Source organism: Gymnoscopelus microlampas (genome assembly GCF_963454915.1).
Source record: "Gymnoscopelus microlampas genome assembly, chromosome: 15".
Lineage (NCBI taxonomy): Eukaryota > Metazoa > Chordata > Actinopteri > Myctophiformes > Myctophidae > Gymnoscopelus > Gymnoscopelus microlampas.
In genome coordinates, this window is record NC_139952.1 from 14,153,710 (window position 1) to 14,171,209 (window position 17,500).

A 17,500-nucleotide genomic window follows, 5' to 3' on the forward strand; every position below is an offset into this window, starting at 1 on the left:
AGTCAAACTCACGGGTCCTATTAAACAAAAGACTGGGGGCTTTTCCTTCTGACTTCACAATAAAAGCTGGAGCTGCACGATTACGGTGAGAATGATAACTGATAATTTCTTTGCTCGATATTGTAATCACGATTATTGATCACAATTATTGCAAATGGTGATTTTTTTTTGGGGGGGTGGAAAAAGAAGTTTTGTATCAGTCTCTAAATGTCTTTGTTTCTCAATGTGGTTTATTTTTTCGGTGCCAGATTTTTTTGCCTGCTTGTTGGATTGGCTATTTTTGCTATTTGACGTGCAAGCGTACAAGTATATATAGCCTTGGGTTTAAGTGGTTAATGTGCATTTACAAATGCATGAGGTTGACACCGTGCCAGCCTTGCTTGGTTGACTTTGTGCGGAGGGAGGGCGCTTGCTTCACCCTGTCTTTCCGGTTGTGTCACTGAGTCTGTGGGTGTGAGGTGGGGTGAGGTTAGACCAAGCGCACCTCAATCAGGCCAGCGCACTTTAAGTAGGTCAGCTTTCCTATGGCCTAACTAGTAGTACATCCATTACACAGTCAACTCCCCATCACTGTTAATGTATCCATTTGCGACTGTCGGAGGTAAATTAACCCATTCAATCTGGCAACGCATCTCTGCCATTTTAGGCTTTTTTGGCTATTCCAAAATAGCAGAACTACAAGATTTTTCTAAAATATATTTTTCAATATATTTTTGAAAAGTCGTGAAAATGTCTTGGAATCTTTTTTTAAACGAACATTTGTAAAATGTTTTGTTCCAGGGACCCCCCAGAAGCAAAGATTTGAGTTACAAATACAAAAACATATGCAAACATTTGCAAAAATGATTTTCTACAAGCTCATAGTGCGGAAACTCGGAAACTGAGGTTGTATATCTGCTATTTTTTCTAAAGTAAAGAAATCTAAAGTGTCACAGTTGTGTTCACGGATTGAATGGGTTAACAGTATGCAGACTTGTCTGTCTGTCTGTCTGTCTGTCTGTATCTCTCTCCTTCTCTCACTCAAACACACACACACACTTGTAATACCAAAGTCATTGCATCCCTAATCACCTTAATCATCTGTGCTTCTATACCAGTCCTCCGCCCTCTCTCTCACCATTCCTTTGTCTGATCTCTTTGATCTCTGCCCAGCGGATGAGTCACATCATTAACTAGACATGTCCTCGATCAGCCCCCGCAGGAAATGTTAAAAAGTTCTGCTAGTGCATTTTTTTTTATTCTGCAAAAATGAGCCATAATTCATCATCATCATTCTTTTTTTTTGCAAATCAGTATACAGATCCCCAATAACACGAAACAGATTTTATGAACAGACAACAGGCAAAATGAAGTGCTTTTGAAAATAAAAATAAAACGTAAAATCATCGGTGCATTTATAAAAACATTTTCCTGTTGGCACTTGTTTTATGTAATCGTTCTCTCAAATGCCCTTAATACACGGATTAAAGTAAAATAAAATCTCACGACTGAAGAGATGTTTGCATGGCCAAGTCCTAAATGTGTTCCTGCTGTTCCGCACACTGCCAGCCAGGTGAAGAAATCACAGAGAGAGGCTTTAACCTTTGCTTTTATATGAAATATCCGAGACTATTAACATTTTATGGAAGATGCTTCTGAACATATCGCTAGTTTGACCACTTTGAATGCTCCAATATTAACACATTAAGGTCTGAGGTTCCTACAAAACGTCTTCTAAATCCTAACAGTTTTCTGACAAACTTATGTTTCTATATAGTGGTTCTCAAACCTTTTCATGTCAAGGACTTCCAAAATTATATGTAGCCGCCGACCCCCATCTCAACATATGTTGTTCCAGGGACCCCCCAGAAGCAAAGATTTTAGTTAAAAATGTTTGCTTTAAAAATATGTATAGTCAAAGATTTGCACAAATGTTCACGATTTGTCATCCAAAAGCTCATAGCACGGCACTCTGGGCCATGCTATGAGCTTGTAGATCTGCTATTTTTGAATAGCCAAAGTATAAAATAATGGTCAAAGTGGTTACACAGATGCGTTCCCGGTTTAATGGGTCAAAACAAAAAGCGAAAAAAAGCCTATGTACAAGCTCTCAATGAGAGCTTGTAGATCAGCTATTTTCGCTGTACAGCATATTTCCATAGAAGACGTGCTGGCTTCTATGGAATCCAAATGACTGACATCAGTCGTGGCGACTGAGAACTTTAATCCATGCTTAATAACCTTGCTAAGGTTTCATGTTGAATGTTGAACTCAAAAGCGAGCCCGCCACTGTACCTCAAACTGTGCTATGGTAGCCACAATCACAACATCAGCAACAATTAGCACTGATGATTTATTTGTCGTATTGTTGTATGTTTGTGTCGCGTGAATCGGGCTTAAACCCCATATGGTTGACCGGAGTCCCTCAGGGCTGTATACTGGTGTCTTTTCGGTTTTCTGTTGTTGTGGGGAAAGCTTTATCTGGAAATGGCTTTTCTTGCGAAAGCCTTCCCCACAATAAGGATGCTGGGGTTTAAGGGTGCATGCTTTGTGTCCTGCAATAATATGCATCGATTCATCTCCATTTTGTCTATTCTCTTGAGTCTTGACTCCACATGGCAGCTTACAATTTAACCCATTTGAGGCCTGAGGTTCCGATTTTTGCTTCTCTGAAAAACGTATGTTTCTATATCAGTGGTTTTCAAACTTTTTCATGTCAAGGACCCCCAAAATGAAATGCATTTGTGTGAATCAGTGGCAAGTGACACACTAATCCTGTAATAATAAAACATAATGACTTTTCATCGGCATCACCAATAGAGCCTAACGTGACGCATTGTGAGCTTGTAGATCTTCTATTTCCAGCGTGCGGCTCAACCATAGGACAAAGTATAAATTAAGCTTGGCTCTGGACTGGTGCTGTTCTGTCTGTGGTGCTGGTGCTGTTCTGCTGTTCACTTTAGGGAGAATTTTATGTTGATTTTCAGCTTTTGTTAAAAGTCCTATAAATTACATTCAGGGCTATATCATATTTCAGTAAGTATGATGAATATTTGCATTCTTTGGTCGGTTGTGTTATTTGTTCAGAGACATAAGAATGACTATGTTGCAGTGGAATCAGCTGATGTCTTACCTAGCCGTATGTAAGAAATTGATGTCATTTTGATTTTGATTTCTCAAAATATTTTGTTCCAGGAACCCCCAGAAGCAAAGATTTGAGTTGTTGTTTGCTTTAAAAGAATATATATATTCAAAGATTTGCACACATTTTCACGATTTTTCAAAAATAGCAGATCTACAAGCTCATAGCGCGGCACTCGGTGCCGCGCTATGAGCTTGTAGATCTGCTATTTTTGAATAGCCAAAGTGTAAAATAATGCTTTTTAGCTCAAATGAAAAAGTGACACAGATGTGTCATCGACCACAGACCAACTTGAACACAACGATTAGCAGAGCAAATGTCAAACATGCACACCACTCAATTGTTGTCAAACTTGTCCAACCCCTCTTCTTATCTCTCAAATCGCTCAAAGCAATTATCCGGTATCGCCATGCTATCTTATAATAATTACAAGCTTCATTTACGTTCCACGTGTGCATTTGCAGCCAAAAGAAAACAAACTAAAACCTCAGCAGCATAAAGAAAAAAAAAGAAACAACAAAACATCCTTTATATTTTAACCTGACAAACTGGTAATGCCACATATCTCCAGATACAAGCTTTATACAGAGGCAATTTCTACATTCACGTGTGTGTGTGTGTGTGTGTGTGTGTGTGTGTGTGTGTGTGTGTGTGTGTGTGTGTGTGTGTGTGTGTGTGTGTGTGTGTGTGTGTGTGTGTGTGTGTGTGTGTGTGTGTGTGTGTGTGTGCGTGTGTGTGCGTGCGTAAAGAGAGCCACTAACAAATCAAGGCATAGAGAGATGGGAAGAGATGAAGGTATACGAAACAGAGAAAGCGGGAGAGGTGGACTCATTGCCTTAAAAGCAGCTCTGAGTCAAACACTGTGATAAGAATCACCAGACGGCGCGCGCACACACACACACACACACACACACACACAGAGACGATCCATGGATCTTTACTTTGAACCTCTGAACAGATAAGCGCATAAGAATTGTGTTATTCAATTATGTGCGTGTGTGCGTACGTGCTTGCACACGCGCATGCATACGTGCGTGAGAGAGAGAGAGAGAGAGAGAGAGAGAGAGAGAGAGAGAGAGAGAGAGAGAGAGAGAGAGAGAGAGAGAGAGAGAGAGAGAGAGAGAGAGAGAGAGAGAGAGAGAGACAGAGAGAGAAAGAGAGAGAGGGAGAGAGAGAGGGCGGGACAGTTGTGAGATGAAAGGGGAATGAGATTCTTTCCACCTATCTGTCATTTCCTCTCCCTCTCTCTCTTGAATTTCCTTCACTTTCTTTCAACATCCATGCCATTTGTCCCAAGATGTAATCAATCATTTTAAAAATCCTATGATCTATCACAAACTTTTGTGAGCCACAATTACATCATTCATTTCCTGGCCATCAATTTCTGTCCATTTGTATCTACAGTATGCTAACAGTTATATAGCAACAGAACTAGGCATATATCTCAAACCAGAATAAGTATTAGGACTATAATTCCCTCAGCCCGATATGGGTCGTTCTTGCATGCAAACCAGGGAAGACCAGCCCACGTTGACCTGGTTTTCATGTCAATAAATCAAGCTACTTTACAAGCTAGCTCTTGACTTTTTACTACAAGAGCGACAGTATTTCTAAAAGAGCTGGGAATATGTGACCGGACGCTCCATCGGTGACTCAATCAGTAAACGTGCACCACAAACGCACAGGCCTGGTCGTGGCCTCATGAGCTTTAGTCGGGCTCATGACCCGCGAGTGCTGTGTGTCGTGAGTCGCTATGACACAGCGGCATTGAAGTACCAAACAGTCAAATCCTCCGTGTTCATGTATCCATTTGTAACCACATGGACTCGTTAAAGGTTACATTTGAACACTCTCAGAGTTAAATTAACACTCTGTTTTACTGTGACACACTGTGGTTGCGGTGTGGCACCAACCTGATGAAACCCTGTGGTGGCAGCAGTATGGCACCACGTTGATCTTGCTGCTCTTCTTCGGCTATCACACAGAGTTCACATTGTGTTAACTTTGACCTGCAAATTCACGGCAACCGGCGATTCGAAACTTGGTTGTTGGTTGCAGTTATTACCCTCTGAGGAAATCCAACATGAAGGAATTGATCATAATTTGGCGGGGTAACGTCAACAACGAGATTGTTATCATATACCATTCTTACAGATTATAAATTACTTAAAAAAAAAGAAAGAAAAAAGAAGCAGGGTGATTTGCAGTCGCCTGTGACACAAGAATAGCGAGATGGTACATTCATCATTTATTCAACCATGTAACGTAGTATCAATCAATCGCTACATACAGTAACTAGCAATGTAGCAAAACCATAACGTCTCATCCTTTTTCTGCATTGGAGAGTGAAGGGAAATCCATTGGGCAAGTTCAATTACCCCGTTTACACCCACATATCCTGACCAACTCGCCTTGAGCAAGTTACACAACAGCTACACGGCTCTCTGGATAACAGCGTCAGCTGAACAGTAGCTCTCAAAATGGAGTCCGGGTTTCCCCAGGGGTCCTTGAGGGGGTTCCAGGGGCTCCACAGCAAAATGGGGAAACCAGCTAGGAGTTAGGCCAGTGAGAGATGTATGACTATTCAGATCACAGGTTTCACTCTCTCTCCACTGTTATCTCCCCACCTACAGTATAGACTGTTGGAATACAAGAACTCGCCACCAGGTATTCCTAAATGTAACCCCAGTAAAACTATGCCTAAACCTAAGACCTGAGGCCGCGTCTAAAAAAATCAAAATCCTAACAATTTTTCGGAAAAAAATATTAAAAAATAATTTTCACGATTTTTCAAAAATAGCAGATCTACAAGCTCATAGCGCGGCACTCGGTGCCGTGCTATGATGCTAGCTTGTATATCTGCTATTTTTGAATAGCCAAAGACATCTAAAGTGACACAGATGCGTTCCAGGTATCAATGGGTTAACGTAACCTCAGTAAACCAATGCCTAAACCTAACCTTATTCCTTAACGTAACCTCAGTAAACCTATGCCTAAACCGAACCTTATTCCTTAACGTAACCTCAGTAAACCTATGCCTAAACCGAACCTTATTCCTTAACGTAACCTCAGTAAACCTATGCCTAAACCGAACCTTATTCCTTAACGTAACCTCAGTAGACCTATGCCTAAACCTAACCTTATTCCTTAAAGTAACCTTAGTAAAACTATGCCTAAACATAACTTATTCGTAACCTTAAACTCATGTAAAACAAATACAAGAACAAAAGAACCGCTGGTGAGCGGTCCGTAAAAAGAAATGGGGGCAAGTGTGTGTTGGGACGAGCGTTCCGGGTACTGAGTGTTGTAAGAAAATAAAACATCATCTTCTCTTCTTATGGGGGCCGCTGCCCTGGCACAAAATCTTTCCAAATGGGGATCAGAGGCCTAATACCTATCAATTTGACAAGTTTGAGAAACACTGAGCTGAAAGACAAGAAATGGACAGCCTGCAGTCTGTCGGACGGACGGACGGACGGCTTCAAGTGGTTTATTTATGTAGTGAACTCCCCAAAGTACCACCACCCCTCCAGGCATCCTCCATGACACCCTCTAGTGGCATTATCTCATGACCAAGTCATCCACACACACACACACACACACACACACACACACACACACACACACACACACACACACACACACACACACACACACACACCTTGTGTTTCTCCATCTTCCTCCTCTCCTCCTGTCCTCTTCATTCCCTTTCTTCCCCTGTCCTGTCCTATTATGGACATAACACCAGTGTGGCTGTCAGGACAGCTAAAGGTTTGATTCACTGTGTGTGTGCGCGGGCGTGCGTGCGCGTGTGCGTGCATGTGTGTGTGTTAGATAGCAGATAAGAGCCATATATAAACAGTACTTGAAAGCAGAAATGTAAATGTTTACAAGTCACAGCAGAAGACACGACCATATCAAGATACAAGCGAGAGAGAGAGAGAGAGAGAGAGAGAGAGAGAGAGAGAGAGAGAGAGAGAGAGAGAGAGAGAGAGAGAGAGATGAGGGGGTGGGGGGAGAGAAGGAGAGAAGGAGAGCGTGAAAGATGAAAGTAGAGAGTTCACACCAGGAGAACTAGCAGAGACCACAGACACGTCAGACTCTGGTCATCAATATAGCTTAGTGGAAGGCTGAACGACTCACAGCTTGTACAAGCTGTACGGTTTTTATATGTGGCACTTCTTCTTCCAGATTGTTTTCAACACTTCAATCAAGCTCAGCTGAACTATTACATTTTACCTAAAAAACAAACACTTGCATCGTATTTTCTTTCTTTTTTTTCTTTCTGTGCATAATTTTGTCAAGGCCTTCTCATTGTCATTCCATCATTTTGCAGATGCTTGTCTCGTTTTTAGCAACAAGCATCTGTCATTTTAGATTTTAACCACTTTTATTTTATTATTAACTATAATTTTATACTTTGGCTATTCAAACACAGAGTGCAGCGCTATGAGCTTGTAGAACAGCTATTTTTGAAAAATCATGAAAATGTGTGCAAATCTTTGAATATATATTTTTTTAAAGCAAGCATTTGTAGCTCAAATCTTTGCTCCTGGGGGTTCCTGAAACTAAATATTTTGAGATGGGGGTCCACGGCCAAATACATATAATTTTGGGGGTCCTTGACATGAAAAGGTTTGAGAACCACTGATATATAGCGACATACAACTACCAGAGAGGACTGTATTGTACCATACCATACAGACATAGTATGTTTGGTCAAAAAGTCTTCTCTGTTAGAGCCTCCCAACACTAGAATAGTCTTCCTACAGAATAAAGAAAGACCACCAATTATTTGACTTTCAAATTCATCCTAAAGAGATGGTTTAAAGCAAACCAAACTTGTAATCATGGGTAATTATCAACTCAATTTGTCACTGGTGTAATTTTAAATATTTTACCGTAATTCTTCTGTCTCTTGCACTATGTTTACTTGTCTTGTATTGTGTTAATGTGTCTGTTTTGTATTGATAGTTATATATCGCCACTTTTAACAGCCTGCTCAGGGACTACAGATGAAAATGAGCTCTTTGCCAACTCTGGCTCATTTACATGGATGTGAAAACTGAAATAATGATTAATGTGCACTGTCCCTGGTAAATAAATAAATCATTTTGTCAAAGCATCCTCATTGTCACTTATCATTCAATTTATTTTATTCCATTGATGATCATTTCTGTATTTTACAGTTTTACTTTGATGATCATTTCTGTATTTTACAGTTTTACTTTCATGTGTTCCAAGTAAAGAACTTTATAAACTCATAAACTGCTTTTAGAAAAGTGCTACTGAATACAAATTAATGCATTATTGTCCTTATGTTTAATTTATAAGTCCAATACTCAAGGATGATTCAAGTATTGAAAACCTAGTGATGGGAAGGTGGAATTATTGATACTAGGGCTGCAACCATAGATTATCTTCTTAAATTTGAATAGATTTCTTTTTAAAATAATTGACGAGCTGGGCACACACTTCAAAGATATCCACTAGTGTGAGCGGTTCAAAAATCCAATATTAAAAAAACGCTCCGATTTGCTCACAGGAGGTTCATTAAAAAATGTTTTCGATATTTGTTGGAACGGTTCACGGCGGGAGTCGTGCGCGACAAAGAGAAAGACAAATGTAAAGCGAATGAGAAGATTTTTGGCATGAAGACCCCGGTCGAAACAACCTGTGGTGCGTTGGACAGCTGAGGCCTGTTAGATACTGTATGTGGCAATAACACTGTGTCTATAAAGTGTCTTCCCTGACATAATACAAACGTTCGTCACCTTTGCAAGTTTAACCCATTCAATCCGGAAACGCATATGTGCCATTTTAAGATTTCTTTGCCTATTCAAAAATAGCAGATCTACAAGCTCATAGCTATGAGTAATGGTGATGCCACCATTCTTTTTTTAAAATCTTGCAGTGTGTGCATGTTTAATATAATCTTCAAATTGTTTAACCTTAAAAAAAAAAATCTGTAGTTTGTGTCCACCTTAAATCAATTAGTCTGATTAAGCACCTTAAATTCACTTAAGTACTGTACTTTGCCGTACAGTACAACAATGTCGCACAAAAAAAAACAGTGAAAATAGCCGATCCAGAAGCTCACATTTGTCGCATTGCGGCGCTTTTGTGAGCTTGTAGATCGGCTATTTTCTTTATTTTCTGATAATTCTATTCCAAAAATTGTATCAAAATCAATATGTTTTTATAATCCATTACATTGATTGAGTTGGATTAACTGTCACACCCCTAAAATTGATACGACAGTGGATTAACCTTTTATGTAGCTCAGGGAAAGTGGGCTGAGCAGCAACGCCCTGCTTAACACTCATACAGTTTGACATATTCACATCTGGGAGCTGCCCACTACAACCACAGTCTTCCAGGGGTGGATCAGGACAATTTCCCCCCCCCTCTCTCTCTCTCTCTCTTTATACTTTCCTCCCTCGATCTTTACAGACGCTCCTTGTCTCTAAAAACAAAACCATGAATTAATCTGAACTTGATGACTAGATGTGTACGTAACGCTGTCAAACTGTTTCCACACTGGTGACTGGATTTTTTTTTCACCACTCACGATTAACTAGCTGTACATTTTCCTCTGTTCAAGTTATTCTTTGTGACACCGCTAAAGCCCCACGTCGTAGAAACCTCCTATCTCCATGTTCGTAATGAAAGCCCAACCTGTACTATTCAAAAATATCAGATATACAAGTTCATAGCGCCGCACCGAGTGAAAATGTGTGCAAATCTTTTAATACATATTTTTTTAAGCGAACATTTGTAACTCAAATCTTTGCTCCTGGGGTGTCCCTGGAACAAAATATTTTACAAATGTTCGTTTTAAAAAATATATATTCAAAGATTTTCACAAACTTTCACAATTTTTCAAAAATATATGTATAAGTTCATAGTGCCGCTCTATGAGGTTTCCACCAGACAGCGACAACGATGTGGTGGAATATAATAGAAAAAGCTCTCGTGAATACGATGAATAGAGAAAATACAGCAAATCGTACGATGAATAGAGAAAATAGCCGATCAACAATCTCACAACACGCTGTGAGCTTGTAGATTGTTTATTTTTTCACTATTAATAAAATAAAAAAATAAAAATGTAAAAGGTTTGACGCGTCATGCCCAAAATAGGGACCCCAGGTTTAAGAATCAACAATCACAAGAGTGGTTTATTAGTTACTCACTCATACGGCTAGTCGGCTACAGACTAGTACAAGCAGCCAAATGTGATTATGACTGAAATGGAATAAACAAAGCAAAATAAAAAATAAAATAAAATAAAATAAAATAAAATAAAATAAAATAAAATAAAATAAAATAAAATAAAATAAAATAAAATAAAATAAAATAAAATAAAATAAAATAAAATAAAATAAAATAAAATAAAATAAAATAAAATAAAATAAAATACAAATGATATGAAAAAGGTTAAGAATCAGTTCAGACACTCTTTGAACATCTCTCATAGTAAGTAGCAACGTGGAATGTGCAATGGGGAATGTGCAGAATTGGGGGTGGAATATAATAGAAAAAGCTCTCAGTGTATATACGATCAATAGAGAAAATAGCAGATCTACAAGCTCACAACGCGCCACAATGTGACACGTTGTGAGCTTGTAGATCTGCTTTTTTTCACTACATTTTGAGTGGTTAGAATTAAAACTCCTAACAGCCACTGATACAGACGACGCAAAGTATTGTATCTGTTCCAACTCACTGCCTCAGTGTAATTGATTGAGCTGGTTTGAGTTTTATTACTTTTTTATCTTCTAGTCTGCAGAAATTAATGCTGGAACGCGTCTGGACCAATACTCAATTCCAACAAGCAAATAATGATTTTCACTCAGTTAAAGGTAGGGTAGTGATATGTTTTGGTTAAAACAAAAAGGGTTTTGTTAAAAGGTTCAAGCACTATAATCTGATTGTAATCATTGCTATAGAGTATTTGTTCAAACACATGAGTCTCCCCAGCTCTTTAATAAACAGAAAATAGATTTTCGGGTAGGTGACAAAATGTCATCCAATAGGGAGAGAGTACCCATTTATCAGCTTAATTTGTTGTGTCTGATCATTTCTTTGTGTCATCACTTCCAATTTCACTTGTTTAACCTGTATCCTGTCTGAGTTCTCTATCCTGATTGGATAAAACTGGTATCCTGACCAGAAAATGCATTTTCTGTTTAATAAAGAGCTGGAGAGACATGGAGACTGAACAAACACTCTATAGCAATCAGTATCCAAATATAGAGCTATTTAACACTAACTCTAACCAAATATCACTTACCCTACCTTTAAGTCTGCAGAAATTAATGCTGAAACCGTCTGGACAAATACTTAATTCCATCAAGCAAATTATGATTTTCCCTCAAGTTAACACGTACAGAACAATCCTGAGTTGTTATTTTAACTCATACTGGTCCATTTTTACACTGAGTGAAAAATGCTAAAGAATGGCTTGCAGAGCATATTGACCTCACTGCACAAGTGGTAAGTTGATTAACTTGTGTGAGTCCATTTAAAAGATTATCTGTCCATTTCCAGCACAGGCATTCAATGCAGGGGGGGGGGGGGGGACTGCCTGTTGTTGGTGGGAACATTTTCACAACACATCAGATGCTTCACTAGAATTGTAAAGAAAACCTTATAAACAATACATGTTAAACTTCTCAATGTATCAGTCTGCACCCATTTCCATAATGGCCCCAATTGTCTTCACTTTCATTTGCGATTACCTCGCTCATCTGTTGCTATTTGGCATCCCTCTTTGTGCGTGCGCGTGTGTGCGCGTGCGTGTGTGTGTGTGACTGTGCGTGTGTATGCCAGCGAGTGAGAGATTGTTACCAGAAGCTTGTTAACCCAGAAGCCATTACCACATCCCTGAGGTTTACGCCAATTAGACCAAGAAAAAAAAAACAGAAAAAAAAAACAGAGAGACCGAAAGAAGCGAAGACCGAAAGAAGCGAAAGAGAAAGTGATTATTGGAGGAAAATTTTAAGTGATTATTTTCACTCATTTGAGAAGAATTACCAAGTAAACAAACAACAGGGTGATTTAAATGGCAAGAGGACAGATGGAATGACTATGGTTAAAAGAAAGACATTATTGCAGTAAAGGAAGTAAAGTGATTATTAGAGAGTGTGTGTGTGTGTGGGGGGGGGGTGATAATTTTCATCAGTTGAACAAACACGACTAGAACAAATATGGAACAGATGAAATATTAAACAAAAAGAAAAGACAAGAAAAACTAAACTAAGCAAGCCGGGAAACGAAAATCGAGAGGAAATTGGGATTCAAAACAGCAAGGATGGAGACAAAGAGAGAGATAAAAAAAAAGAATGAGATGTGAAGGAGTGAGAGAAAAATAGAGAGAGAGAGAGAGCACTAGATAAATAGAGTAGAATTTGACATCAGTGCTCCCATTTAGTTTGAGCTCAAGACGGTTTTGTTTTTACAGCTTCACTTTGGGCAGACCAGACCCCTATCTGTCCACACACACACACACACACACACACACACACACACACACACACACACACACACACACACACACACACACACACACACACACACACACACACACACACACACACACACACACACACACACACACACACACACACACACACACACACACACACACACACACACACACACACCCCTAAAAGGGGCCTTTTTCCACATTGGGCCATATGGTGCAGACAGGCGCACGGAAACAATTCTCTAAAAACAACACACACACACACACACACACACACACACACACACACACACACACGCACGCTCACACACACTGCACTTAGAGACCTGCTACACACACACACACACACACACACACACACAAAACAGACAGTTAAACTTGCTGAATGAATCGTTGCCTTGTTCACTCGTGCACTAATGGCAAGGGACCTTCCATGTAGATTACCCTGCGCGTACACACACACACGCACACGCACACACGCACACACGCGCGCGCGCGCGCACGCACGCACGCACACACACACACACACACACACACACACACACACACACACACACACACACACACACACACACACACACACACACACACACACGCACGCACACGCGGCATTAAGCATTCTAGAGTACTTATCCATTAGTGGAGTGTGACAGAATTTTCCCTGTCCAAAGTAGATGGTCAATTTAATATTCAAATATGTCTGGTTTGTAGCGTCTACAAAGGGTGTTTGACCAGGCTGTGCATAGCGTCACATAGCCATATTGTGCTGGCAAATCTGTTTTTACATCATATCGTCGCTGTTGGGTGGAAATGTCCAAAACTGTGAAAAAGTAGCAGATCGACAAGCTCAAAACGCCTTTGTTGCTTTTGTGAGGCTGTAGTATGATCAAGTAGGGCGTTAATTTACAACAAAAAAAACATAAACATTTTGAATATGGAGATAAGAGGTTTCTGCCTGACAGCAACGAAACCTTGTATGTCCAAAACGTATTTTTCAGGCAATGGAACAAAAGAACCTGCGTTCCAATGGATCCAATGTAGTTATTATTTACCCACAAGTTCTTGTTTCCATTAGTTTGTATTATACTAGAAGTTCGGGCCGCTACGCGGCCCGAACGTCTAGCGTGACGCGTCGTTCACTTTGCAGTGCCACCTTACAGGCACCTCACAGTGTGAGAGAGAGTTTTGTGCTCTCCTAAATCCACGGCAGGCTTTGAAAGTACCCACTTCAGAAAGAGGTGATCACCTCTCCAATGACCAAAACCCACTATGGAAGCCGTCGAACTGGTGCGATCTGACGGCATCCTAGAATTTATAGGTAGGATGTGATGTCATTTTCACTTCGCCTACACCTGAGCACGGCCATCCTAACCAGTGAATCTCAAGGTCGAGGGTTTGACACCCGGCTCGGGGCCCACATTGCGCCTCATCCTCTCTCTCTCTCTCTCTCTCTCTCTCTCTCTCTCTCTCTCTCTCTCTCTCTCTCTCTCTCTCTCTCTCTCTCTCTCTCTCTCTCTCTCTCTCTCTCTCTCTCTCTCTCTCTCTCTCTCTCTCTCTCTCTCTCTCTCTCTCTCTCTCTCTCTCTCTCTCTCTCTCTCTCTCTCTCTCTCTCCTCTCTCTCTCTCTCTCTCTCTCTCTCTCTCTCTCTACTGTGTTGTCAAAATGAAGCAAAATGTCTAAAACAACCTTAACCCCATTAAGACCAGGAACGTATATGTGTCATTTTTTTTATTTCTTTGGGCTATTCAAAATCTTTGAACATATATTTTTTTAAAGCGACATTTGTCATTTTTTTTGTTCCAGGGACCCCCAGAAGCAAAGATTTGAGTTACAAATGTTCACTTTAAAAAAATATATATTTTCAACATTTCAAGATTAAAAAAAAAATAGCAGATCTACAAGCTCGTAGCGCGACTCTGTGCTGAGCTATGAGCTTGTATATCTGCTATTTTTGTAATATCCAAAGTTTTAAATAATGGTTATAGCTAAAATCTAAAATGACAAAGATGCGTTCCCGATCATAAAGGGTAAAACATGCAGGAGCCCAGGCTCCCTTTTGAAAAGTGGAACGTTTAGCAACAAAAAGACCGTTCGCAAACTGAAAATGGCCCATGGGACACAGCAGCACTTTAAGAATGTTTTCGCCAAGAATGTAGGCTAGCATCTTGGCAAACATAAACACTGTAGACAAACCCACATTATACGGCGGTGGTAGATGAGCAAATATACAATCAAAACGGGATAAAAGCGAAGCCTCGAGGCAGCATGTGCTATTTCAGCAATTAGGGTTCCGTTGCATAAGCCAGTAGGAGGAGGGGCAGGAACCAGGTCTTAGAGAGATCTGGTTTATAAACACCAGCCTCAAGGTCAGGAGGAGCCGAAGGTCGTCCTAAAATCCAAATTCAACTTTGATATCGTCTCTGTCGGGTGGAAACCTCATATGTCCAAAAAAACGGTTACTTTACAGGATTCGAATTCAAAAACAGGAAAAGTTTCAAGTACGGCGTTAATTTACGAAAGAACGCAAAAAGTTTAAATATGGAGATAAGAGGTTTCCACTCCGACAACGACGATATCTTTGGCTGATTCGAGGTCTCGCTCTCTCTTCATCCCTTTATGTTCTCCATGTCTCTCTCTCTCTCTCCATTGTAAAACAGCTGGCCTTTTACGCTGTTCCTCACAATGTGGGACGTTTCATGTCGAATCATCGATAATGGCCTCTGAAAGGATTCAGGAGTCCGTTTCAACATTGTTTGTTATTACAGTCAAAAGCCAACTGGGGGGGGAACTCAAAACATGTGTAGTCGGCCACGTCCTCCAATCCACCAGGTTGACTCACTCGACTGTGAATTATTATGATCAAATGCACGTCCTGATTCACAACTTCTACCAGAACATGATGCGGCAAAAGGGAGCGTGATAGCGAGGAAGAGCTGTATCTGACTCACGACATTCATATCGGAGGAAATGACGAGTCATTATAGTGGCATTTCTTTAATTGTATTTCTCAACCACTTAAACTCTATACTTAGTGAACTAATACTTAGTTAATTGGGGTCGGCTCTGTAGTTTTTCCCCTTTACACCAAATATCAAAACTACAAGCTCAGAACGTGACGCAATGTGAGCTCGTAGATCGGCTATTTTCGGCGAATGTTCCACCCATAATAGTGATGCTAGGGTTTAAGACAAGTGGTCTTAAACAAATAGATAAATAAAAAGTGTACTTTTTTTTTCAAAGTAAAAAAAAAGTGCTTAGGAAGCGAGATACAGCCTTTTTCAGTTATAAGTTAAACAAGGAGTGGATGGAGCTGCAAATCTTCAGATAATGATATCTTGGGTTCTGAACACTTTTTTTCCAAAAAAATAAATAAAATAATAATAATATATTATGTATATATATTGTTTTACTCTGGATTTTTCGTTCTGGCACTGAGGGCATTCAGAAAAAACTCGGGATATCTCGTTGTGTGGCACTGAGAGAGTTAAGATGACCCATCTGCACACTTCCAATTCCATCATGGCCTTCTCTCCTGTACTTTATGCTGCGTCTCTCACATATTAACAACTGTACTGTCAAACAAACATAGAATCAAACGTATGATCTATGATCAAGTAGGGCGTTAATTTACAACAACAAAAATAAAAAAAAATATGGAGATGGACAGCAATGATATATATACGTACATTAGAATGTGGAGAAATGCAAAGTTCTACATCCACCCCCCCCACACACACACCCCAGCCAACTGCCAGTCAGAGTTGTTGACATTATACAACTTTTGTTACTGGCTTATAAGCCTTACAAAGCAACAGAGGCAGGTTGAAGCGAGTTACCTCCTCCTATGCTCATAGAATGTCATCCAAACCATGTGGGTTCTCCTTTAGATTGTTGAAACGTCGGTAAACTCAATCTAAATATTGTGCTTTGGTTGAGCCAATCATGAGGGTAACTCTGTTGAATTGTAAGCCTACGTATTGTCTGTCTGATCTGTCAACATACTGTAAAAAAAAAAAAACAGTTAAGAAAATTAAAGAAAAAAAATGCTCACTTCTAATGCAAAACAGACACACAAAAAAAGACACGCACAAACACACATGGGTGGAATTAAAGCTACATCAATACAACAAGTAGAACACACACTCACACACACACACACAAACACAGTGGCTTACGTGCACCTTTTTATGGCATTAACTCACCCCAACACACCGGAGTCGACCATATATCACCCGGCCTGACTGGAAGTCTTGTCAGGTAGAGGTAGCCTAAATTCATATTCAGCAGCTCATTAGCATTAAGACTTTAAAGGCCATAATGTATTGTGTAAGTAAGCTCTGGAGCTAACGTTTCTTTCTTTTTTTTTAAGTAAGCAGGCTATAAGGAATAAAAGCATCACAAAAGAAGAAAAAAAGAAAAATACTGCTGCTTCTCCTAATTATCTGCACAAACATGTCTGCACTGTCTGAAAATGTTGCAGCATCTATCAAAGTGTTAAGGGACAATTGGTTTGGTTTAACATGACTCCAGGGTAATTAATGAATTAATTAATATATACACACACACACACACACACACACACACACACACACACACACACACACACACACACACACACACACACACACACACACACACACACACATATATAAGAAAGTTGCTCAGTCAAATTTGTACTTGAGTTAACAACGTCATGAAATGGCTTTATTGATAACTTTTCTGCTAAGTTTAGCTCAGAAACAGAGGTGTGGTGTTTTTCAACCAACCAATCAGACATCCCCTCAAGCAATGGGATATAGGAGGACTTTTGACATAAGAATACACAAACATAATGAATTCTCTGGAAGTGTGAAAATCGTATTTTTCATTTCGCCATGTCTTTAAAGTAG

At 39.8% G+C, this 17,500-nt stretch overlaps 1 protein-coding gene across 4 annotated transcripts in view; it reads right to left on the reverse strand.

Moving 5' to 3' along the window:
* Positions 1-17,500, reverse strand: part of trps1 (trichorhinophalangeal syndrome I) — a 179,489-nt gene that overhangs the window by 120,395 nt on the left and 41,594 nt on the right. For 3 of the 4 annotated variants that reach the window (XM_084081050.1, XM_084081048.1, XM_084081049.1), the window contains exon 3: positions 6,783-6,848. The exons of the other annotated variant lie outside the window; for it this stretch is intronic. In XM_084081050.1, coding sequence (XP_083937176.1) covers positions 6,783-6,848 — 66 coding nt within the window. The remainder of the gene's footprint in view (positions 1-6,782; positions 6,849-17,500) is intronic. 4 annotated transcript variants of the gene reach the window in all.